This window comes from Microcaecilia unicolor, chromosome 10 (assembly GCF_901765095.1).
Source record: "Microcaecilia unicolor chromosome 10, aMicUni1.1, whole genome shotgun sequence".
Lineage (NCBI taxonomy): Eukaryota > Metazoa > Chordata > Amphibia > Gymnophiona > Siphonopidae > Microcaecilia > Microcaecilia unicolor.
The window spans coordinates 24,339,194-24,349,219 of record NC_044040.1 but is presented as its reverse complement, the minus strand read 5'-3'; the positions used below and the strand labels follow the sequence as shown (position 1 = coordinate 24,349,219).

General features: G+C 40.7%; 1 protein-coding gene across 3 annotated transcripts; it reads left to right on the top strand.

Moving 5' to 3' along the window:
- The first annotated feature begins 24 nt into the window (after window positions 1-24).
- On the top strand, window positions 25-9,550 carry NME6 (NME/NM23 nucleoside diphosphate kinase 6). 3 transcript variants are annotated; one of them, XR_003943562.1, is made up of 7 exons: window positions 25-88; window positions 2,919-3,027; window positions 3,210-3,312; window positions 3,616-3,655; window positions 6,459-6,619; window positions 7,329-8,600; window positions 8,636-9,550. XR_003943562.1 is itself a non-coding variant. In XM_030216175.1 (6 exons), the coding sequence occupies exons 2-6, from the start codon at window positions 2,941-2,943 to the stop codon at window positions 7,493-7,495; spliced, it is 558 nt and encodes a 185-aa protein (XP_030072035.1). In that variant the 5' UTR covers window positions 25-88; window positions 2,919-2,940; the 3' UTR covers window positions 7,496-9,550. The 3 variants fall into 3 exon arrangements, 2 of the variants coding, with proteins under 2 accessions (XP_030072035.1, XP_030072036.1); XM_030216175.1 differs by having other exon boundaries at window positions 7,329-9,550; XM_030216176.1 differs by lacking the exon at window positions 25-88 and adding an exon at window positions 2,616-2,683 and having other exon boundaries at window positions 7,329-9,550.
- Window positions 9,551-10,026: the final 476 nt, after the last annotated feature.

Here is a 10,026-nt window from a genome sequence, read left to right as displayed (position 1 = left end):
GCAGCATTTCGCTGTAGCGTTGCCGCGCGGCTGCAGCCGGGGTGGAAAAAAAAAAGGTAACCTGGTGGGAAGAGGAGCGCGCGCGGAGGTAAGATGAAAACAGGAGACCCAGTGAGCCTATCTAGCCGATGTCCCCAGCAGGGGGAGATTGCTGCAATTTTCGCTCACCCCAAACAATAGTAAATGCATATATTCAGAGCTGTCTTACAATATCTGCTTGCTATACTACAATTTTATGTTTCATCACTATCATGCTGCCCAAGATCCTTCTGTAACACTAAATGTCTATTTTCTAATATATTTCCACCATTCATAATGTACTGTAAGCCACATTGAGCCTGCAAAGAGGTGGGATACAAATGCAATAAATAAAATAATAATAAAATTGAAAGCAATAGCCAAATATTCTTAAAGAAATAAGGGACTGCCTATGTGTGGTCTGTTCTGTAAACTGTCTAGTGCTGTTCCACTTTTTATTTGTGCTTATTTTTCTACACCGTTCTATACAATGCAGATGGCAAGGTTTCATTTGAGGACATCCTGTTGTTTCCTGATGGGTTCGTCTTAACGGTTTTTGTAATCTGATATAGTGAAATTAAATGGAAGTAAAATTAAACTCCCCTTTCATTGAGGCAGGTGGAATCACATCTTCATCTGTTGTGTAGAAGTTTACATTTTAGATACACAGATGGGCTTTCTCTGTTTTGAACATGTTTCAGGGACAAGTTGTTTTATAAGTCAAAATGTAATCAATAGAAATAAAATAAAACATGGAAAAGAAACTACGATACATTTTTTATTACCTTTAAAAGTGGACTAGCACGGCTACCACACCTCTCTACTCAAGATAAGTCAAAATGAAAATAACTATTTTGTTTCATGCAGATCTCTTTTGTTTAAACATAACTAAATGGGCTATAGGTCCCTAATGCAGTCCATAGGTTTTCTTATATTTTGTTCTTGTGATGACTTATACTGTGCCAAAACTGAAAACGCTTATCTCTTATCTTGTCAATAATAAAGAGGGCTTATTGTGAGCACTATCCACCCTAAAAGGTTGTTTTGTGTTTGTACATAAGGAGTTGTGATATTGAATAAGTATATGATTGTCATGCCTCCAAAGGTTATATAATCCTTTCAAGAAAGACAGTTAATCTTTTAACTTATTAGTGAAACATAACCACAGAGGCATGGTTTGGTTGCATTTTCAATATGGTAATGCTAGAGCCCAGCTAAGGAACAGGTTATTTTGAGTTAATCATCACTGGACAAAAGTTGTTTTGTTTTTGCCATCACCATCCAGCTGGACAGGCAGTGTCTTAAAAGATGGAGGGTAAAGGATTGGGGGGGGGGGGGTTACATTTATATCACACATTATCCCAAGCAAACTTGGGTTTAATGTTGCTTACATTTGAAAATACAGTGAGAGAGGATAATATAATTCACTTATGTAATAGTATACTTCGTAGCAATAATGAAACAGTGATGGAATATTCACCTAGCAAACAGCCTGAGCCAACAAATTTATTTTCCACTGAACATAATTAACTTTGTATGAACTTGGCAGCTCCTAATGTGCTGAACTGAACTTGGCGGCTCCTAATGTGCTGAACTGGACAATGTTAGTACATTTAGACTGACTCTGGACAGAACTTGTGCATGAAGGAAGCCCATCTCTCATTATTCAGTACCTCTCTGTGAAATACTAGTGAAATACTAGTAATAAAAAAAGGCTGTGCATTTTTATAATATTCCACAAAACAAAAAGAGCAAGTTCCCATATGCCATCTTTTTCTTTTGATGTAAGCACAGGATGTTAAATGCTCCCTGGTTTCAACCTAATTAGTGTTTTGTTTTTGTTTTTTTTAACTTGTACTTTAAGTCTATATGGCCCCTATATTCAGCGGCATTGCCTGGTTGAGTGCTGCTGAATGCAGGTGGACAGCCCTGCTGAGTGTGAAAGCAGGCAGGATACCAAAGATGAAAAAATAGTAGATGTCCCATATTTACATGCAAGTGATTTTAGGGGCCCTTTTACCAAGCTGCAGCAAAAGGGGGCTGGGGCTGGCATTGGCGCGTGTTTAACACATTCGCTGATGCCCCCTTTTGCCACAGCTGGTAAAAGGGAATGTCTCGCTTTCCTGCAGGAAATGGCCAGGCGGCAAGTAAAGCACTTGCAGTGCGGCCATTTCAGGGGGGAGGGCCTTACTGCCACCGGATTACCGCCAGGTACAGTCCAGCACTACAAAAATAAAAACAATTTGTAGCGCCGGAAATTACAGCATGGTAGGCGTGAGAAGTACAGCCGAGCTGCTGTGGTAGCTTGGCGGTACTTCTGTTATAGCAAGCGGTAAGCCCGCATTGGGCTTACTGCCGCTTAGTAAAAACATAGTAGATGAAGGCAGAAAAAGACCTGCACGGTCCATCCAGTCTGCCCACCAAGATAAACTCATATGTGCTGCTTTTTGTGTATACCTTACCTTGATTTGTATCTGTCTTTTTCAGGGCACAGACCGTAGAAGTCTGCCCAGCACTAGCCCCGCCTCCCAACCACCAGCCCCACCTCCTACCACTGGCTCTGCCAGCTCCTGAGGATCCATTCCTTCTGATGAGGATCCATTCCTTCTGAACAGGATTCCTTAGACTCTTGGAAAAGCTATAATAAGCCTTTTGAGTATATTAAGTAAGGCAGCAGAAATTACTGAGATTCTTAGATTAATAGAGAAGAGTTAACATGGCTTCAAAGGAAGATGGGCACTTCAGTGTAATGTAATTTTTTATTTAAATACTTATATTCTGCCTTTTGGCACTAACCAAAGTAGATTACAAAGGTTTCAAGCAGCAAAATAAAAACATAATGCAGAATAAATCCTATAACAGATTGAATAGAAATTTTGTTTCTGCTTTGTGTGCCATAGGAAGCCATCACCTCCTCTAATAATGTCACTAGGGAGTAGTGTCAGGATTCTCCAGCTTACTCTGGCTGTAATCAAGCCTGATGCTGTAGCCCATCCTGTCATCTTCAAGGTAACATGATTCTTCATGCTTGTGAGACCTGTGTGAGTGGCAATGGAAATAGTATATCAATGCAATTACCTGCGCTGTGAATGGTTAATAAATGAAATACTATGTCCTGATTTCTAGGTATTTGTAGGCAGAGTCTCTGAAACTATTCTTAATGGGGGGGGTTTTTCTCTGTTTTATCTAAGGCAGTTCATGAGAAGATTTTGCTTAACAAGTTCCTGATTGTGAGAAGTAAGGAGCTGAGCTGGAGAAGAGAAGATTCTCAGAATTTCTACAGAGAACACTCGGGTACCACAGGGGGACAACTTCAAAAGAGAGCCCCGTTTGTGGAGTAGAATTTATTCCCTGTATATATGTCATTGATGGAGAGCGCTGCCTGTGGGGTGGGGTGGGGGGGGTTCCAAATATATCATTAATGAGGAGTTCTGTCTGTGGGGTTGTTTATTTTCATTATATATTATCAGTGGAGAGCCTGGTATATTTCTTTGTGTCCTCTGTTCCTTCCATTCTCTATTTTCTTTCTATTTTATGCCTTCCTGTTTTCTTCTTTTCTCAACTTCATTTAATCTATCCTTCTTTTTCTCACCACAGGGAGATTCTTCTATCAGCGACTGGTTGAATTTATGTCCAGGTAGAAAATCTTTATCTTTCTATGCACATTCCCTTACTCAGAAGAGAAGGCCGATGTATCTAGATCTCTTAATTGTTTCCTATTAAAGAATAAAGAAATTGTACCCTTGTTAAAGAACTGATTCCCCTTAGTGAAATGTGATTTTGGATCTCTTGGTCCATTAACGTGCTGGCTGGTGTGTGTGTCTCAGGTACTAGCTTTCTGGCGTCATCTTCCATATGAGAATGTATATTGGCCCAGTGGGCAAGCTAGTACTTGTTTGTGGCCCATGCTTCTTTGTCGTGTCATTATTAGGATGTGTCTCAGCTCCCAAAAGCGTTTAATATGTGTTTTCTTGTTTGTGACCGTCTCTCCTCATTGTGTTCATGTTGTTTTATGTGGCAAGGGCAGTGTCTCCAAATGAGTTAGTTTTGCATATTTATAACATAATATTAAATCAAATTTTCAGAAAGTATTGAAAACGCATTTGTTTAGCAAATACTTATGTGCTATATATTCTAACTCTTCCATCTTATTTTTTAGGCTTCTAGAATTTCAAATTGTGGTTTTCCCCTGTATCTACAAACTGCTTAGATAATTTGCTTCCTTTACTCTGCTCTCCCCTTAAACACTCCTAGCTTTGTTTCACCATTGTTGAAACCTCTGTTTTGGTTGGCTCTCCCCCCCCCCCCCCCCCCCCCCCCCCCCCCCCCCCCCCCCCCCCACCCCCCCCCCCCCCCCCCCCCCCCCCCCATTTAAAAGCTGCTATATGGCCATTTTAAATTTAGTGCCGATAGCCTGGTTCCATCCTGGTTAAGATGGAATCCATCTTTTCAGAATAGCCTTCCCCTTTCCCAAAATGTTGCCCTTTTCTAACAAATCTGAAACCCTCATCCCTGCACCATCGTCTCAACCACGCTTTGAGACTTTGGAGCTCTGCCTGTTTCTTGAGTCCAATGCGTGGGACGGGCAGCATTTCTGAAAATGCTACCCTGGAGGATCTGGATTTCAGCTTCTACCTAAGAACCTAAATTTGGCTTCCAGAAACTACCTTCTACATTTTCCTATGTCATTGATACCCATATGTACTAAAACAGCTAGTTCCTCCCCAGCACTATCTAAAATCCTATCTAGGTGACTAAACTAGATCCTGTTGTGCCTTCTAGAGGCTATCAATGCTGTAAACTAACAATTAATTTCTGTCAGAAAGCTCAAGTTTAAAATCTATAAGGAAAATAATTTTACACTATTTAAACTAGTTAATAAATAAAGTTTGCTTTTTTTTTTAATCAACTGTTTTTATCAATAAGTCTGCAGTTACTCTTTTATCCCAATCTTTAAATCACCAAAGCCCAGAGCTAAATAATGTTCACTTACCCAGAGAACCCATGCGTCCAACTTCTCTTACATAGGCACGCGCCTATGGAACGCATTGCCACAAATGATGAAAACAACATGATCACCTAAAATTCAGAAAATTATTAAAGACTCCCTTGTTCGGAAAGGCATATCCGAATGACCCAACCTAAGTGACTCAACCCTGCAACACTTCACTATCAAAGATTGTATTGGACATTGACAAACTCTTTTTACCTCAACCCAACTTGATTGTATCTTACCTTCCCTATCCCAATACAACATTTTGTACTAATCCCGTACTGGAATTGGCAAATGCCTTCACGGTATTATGTAAGCCACATTGAGCCTGCAAATATGTGGGATAAAAAGTGCAACAAATAAATAAATAAATCCTCTTCTCTCAGAACTCCTCAGAAAAGAAGGTTACCTGGATCCTTTCCTCTCTAGGGGACTGCTTCAAACAGAGCTTTTGATAGTTAACACAGTAATTGGGCGAACCTGCATTAACAGCACAAGTGGCAGCATGTGGTATATACCTTGTGCTAACTGCAATATGTTATCCACGCCCATTCTTCACCCATGCCTAGTTCCCACTCCAGCACAAAATGCACTTGATGAATTAGTACTTGTAACTGCTTCCAGTGTGGTGGCAGTTAATGCATGCTAATTTGCATGTTAAGTACTGCTTAACACACTTTAGTAAAAGGGCCCTATTGTGAAATATCTTCTGAAACACAACCCAGAAAGGGAGATCTCTCCTTGTAAAATTTGTGTCCTCTGTTGGTCATCTCTTTTGTTTCTCTGCACAACTAAGTGCTGTTCTGGTCTTCTTCACCAGCCATGTTTGAAAATAAATGCTTTTGTTCTTAAACTGGTTGCATTAATTGCAGCGTTATTTCTGTTCCACACAGTACCTTAATTAACACCTAATTCAGGTCAGAAGCAGTGCTTCCTCTCTTTCTGGCAAAGAACAGAAAATATTTTTTTCTTTTTAAGCCAGAACCTCTAGACCCTGGTCTGCTACTATCCTTTTCAATGCTCTAGGCTTGTTAATGCTCAGTTAGATTTCAAACTCTGGCAGAAAGTTCAAGTTTACTTGCATCGGGTCTATAAACAAGTTCACCATGACCTATAGCTGCAGCAGGAGCGTTATCATCATCTGTAAGTTGTGTGTGACTAAGTGTGGGCACAACTTTATATCCTGGGCAATGTGCAGCCAGCTCTGGTAGAGAGTTCAGTTGTGTGTGTCTTAAGTATGTGACTTGTCTTTTCTTTCTGACCTCTTGATAATACTAACTGGAACTCCATTAGCCTACAGTTTTGCCTCTTCCATCCTCATCTCTATTGTCCCACTATGGTATCATATATAAACTTGTGTCTTTGCCCATGAGAGGGGTAGTTCGCATCCTTGTTCCCTGTAACTGATCATATTCCATTATGTTTTTGTCTGTCCCTTTATCCTTAGCGGCCCTATGAGGGCATATATTTTGGCTCATGAGGATGCAATCCATCTCTGGAGATCCCTGATGGGCCCAACAAAAGTCTTTAGAGCTCGTAACACAGAGCCAGAATCAATACGGGGAATGTATGGACTGACAGACACAAGGAACACAACTCATGGCTCAGGTAGGGAGCCGAAGTCCCATATACATAATGTTTGCTATTGGAGTGAAATAGTTGCAGGTGATGTATGAACTGAGAGACCCCGGGAACAGAATCCACATTTTAGGGAAGAAGCTGTATAGTATGGCAAAGTAGTTAGTTTATATTGAGGGCTGATGCACAGGAACACACCACTCGCGGTTCTGCCTTTTCCTAGTCTTCTCCATACATCCCTCCCCGTGCATGTTACCTTCACCAGGATGTCTAATAATGGTCTTCTCGGCTAAGTTATGGCTAGATGAGGAGTGGAAGGGGTACAGATCTTTGTGGGGTAGTCAGTATTAGATTAATGTATATGAGTGTCCTAGGTCTCTGAGGGGCAAAAGGTACTGAAGTAAGGAACATAAGGGGTGCATGTTTTAGAGAAACATACTAGATATTTATGTATCCTAAGTTTATTACTTACCAAGCAAGGTGATAAAACCCCTGACCATGGTGATTTACATGCCAATACAAAGCATAAAAGCGGACAACAAACCAACAAATTACACAAAAACAATAATAGTAAATCTGTGCTGGGGTTTGAGGGGCCATAGGTTACAGAGAGGCAGATGGTGCTGGGTAAGAAGCAAAGGGGTTGCAGGAGAAGAAGGAAGCAAGTTATTAGAAAAATCAGGCTGGGCTTCTTGCCCTGGTGGACTCGTAAGTAAAATGTCTTTTTCCTGTTTTTCAGACTCACCGGAATCAGCCAACAGAGAGATTACCTTTTTCTTCCCAGAATTCAATGTGAATCACTGGTACCAGCAGGAAGAGCCATATTTCCGCACGGGGGCTGTGTCATATGACTCAGAGAGACAGATTCATACTGTACATACTGAGACACAATTCCTCTGCTCTTAGGGTGAACTGATAGGAGAGACAGAAGGAAATACTGGCAGACCTTAGACTGTTTTTCTTTTTTCAAGAGAGCAGTTTAAAGGAGCCTCTGAAGATCTGAATGGAGGAATGAATCCCTATGTAGGTCACCAGAGATCGAATTGTGGCTTTGGCATCGAAAAACACAACATCTGGATACATTGGATCTTGTGAACTGCTACTGGCCAAGTCAGCCATTTTTGTCCTCTTTATGCAGAAAAAGGACCCTATATAGACATGCTTAGATCTTATCAGCTGGATATGTAAAATAACAAGGTATCCGAATTTAAGTGAAAGTGGAACACTCCAAGCATGTGTGTCATCAGAAATTACTTTCTCAGCTAAATACTGCCTGTGACTCGGGATCCTTGGGACACTATGAAAAATACATCCATCTGGAGCTTAGCAAGCAGTGTGAGATGCAGGTCTTATATAAGTTGTGACCTAATGAAGAGCATATCCCATTCGGATTTGTCAAAAAAGGTGGAGACATATCTTCTCAGGAATCTGGTGAGGAAAACAGCCCACACACGCACACACTGATTTCCACAGAAGTGATGTACTTGGGAAAGGGTTTGATTGGTGCTGCAGGGGGTGAAACCTACTGGTTCATGACCAAAGGGCTCAATCTTGTTATCTCATCTTTATTATAAAAGCATGCACATGAAATATCAGGAGAATAAGGAATTAAGGTTTAAAAGATGTATCAAAAAATGGCTTTTAGGCTAGATTGGAATTGGGCCGGAGAGGGAGCATGACTCATCAATTGAGGAAATTTGTTTAAGAGGAAATGCTGGGACTTGCACGCTGTAATTGATAGATGAGACGATGGAATCTCTTTGTCAAATTCTATTGATATAAGCAAGCAATTGTATTTTTGTTTTGTTTTTTAATCTTTGTTTAGAATTTTTTTTTTGTCTTTTCAAGAAAGAATTGTACAACCAGTGGAGAAAGCATGCATGGCTCATGAAATTCTTTCCAAGCCTTCTGAGAGTGTATGTCCATTCACATACCCATCTTTGTATCCGAGTTGCTTGTTTGTTTGTTTGTATGTATGTATATCTATTTTGTGTGAATGTGTGTTGTGGGAGTAGTTCTGGAGCCAGTTGCAGGAGGATAGTAAAGGATGTGGATATAGTTTTGGGAGGACAGGGGGCTGTTAATGGGGTTGTGGGATAGTTTTTGGAGGCATTTTGTTTGGGAGTGGGGCAGATTGTGAGGTGGTGGGAGAAGAAGTAATTTTGACAGCCTGGATTTGTCTCAGGGGAATGGAGAATTGTGGTTGTGGTCCCTCTCCACAAAAACAGAAGTAAAGAGGAGGTGGGGAACTACAAACCAGTTAATCTGACCTCTGTAGTGAGTAAATTAATAGAAACGCTTCTAAAACGGAATAGTGAGGTTTCTGGAATCCAGTAGCTTGCAGGACCAACGGCAGTACGGTTTCACTACAGGAGGTTCTTGGCAGACAAGTCTGACTAATTTCTTTGGGTGATCAGAGAGTTGGATCCAGGGAGAGCACTAGATGTGGTGTACTTAGATTTTAGCAAAGCCTTTGAAACAGTTCCACATAGATGACTTATAAATCAACTGAGTGCCCTGTTGATTCAGGTTTGGCAATCTGAAGACGGTACCTGGAGCCCGTGGCTGGAGGAGATTGTTCTATCCTTGGCTGCACTTAGAGGTACCTGGTTACAAACTACACTCCTCAAATTACCAAATTCAGACTGGTGAGGATCTAAGAGGGGATGAACAGAGGTGTATATATACGCTGGCGTGAGATCAGAGAGGGTGTGGGGAAGAAGGTGATCGAGGGAATTGAAGGAAGATGAGGAATAGAGGGGCTGTGGAAAGTGTGAGGGAGTCAGTTTGATCATTAGGTGATAAAGGGATAGTAGGAGCACCAAGGGAGGACATGGCCATAGTGGAGCAGCTAAATTACTTCTTTGCTTCTCTGTACAATGATTCAGAGAATTGAAACAAATCTCAATGAAACTGGAAGATGTAATAGGGCAAACTTACAATCTAAAGAGTAGCAAATCACCTGGATCCGATTTTATGGGGCTCATTTTCAAAGCACTTAGACTTACAAAGTTTCATAGGTTACTATGAGGCTTGGAACTTTGTAAGTCAAGTGCTTTGAAAATACACCTCCATATAACTCTACATATCCTAGAATGCTGAAAGAACTGAGAAATGAAATTGCAAACCCACAATGAATAATTTATAAAAAAGGTATCATCTTATTTCTTTTCCATGTTTTATTTTGTTTGATTTCTATTGATTACCTTTAAAAGAGGACTAGCACGGCTACCACACCTCTAAACTATCATTAAAATCATCCACAGTACCTGAAGATTGGAGAGTGACCAAGATAATACCAGTTTTCGAAAAGGACTCCGGGGTGATCCAGGAAACTACAGACTAGTGAGCCTGACATCAGTGCTAGGCAAAATAGAAATTATTATACAGATAAATATTAGTGAACATGTACATAGTTATGGTTTAACTGGGACAAA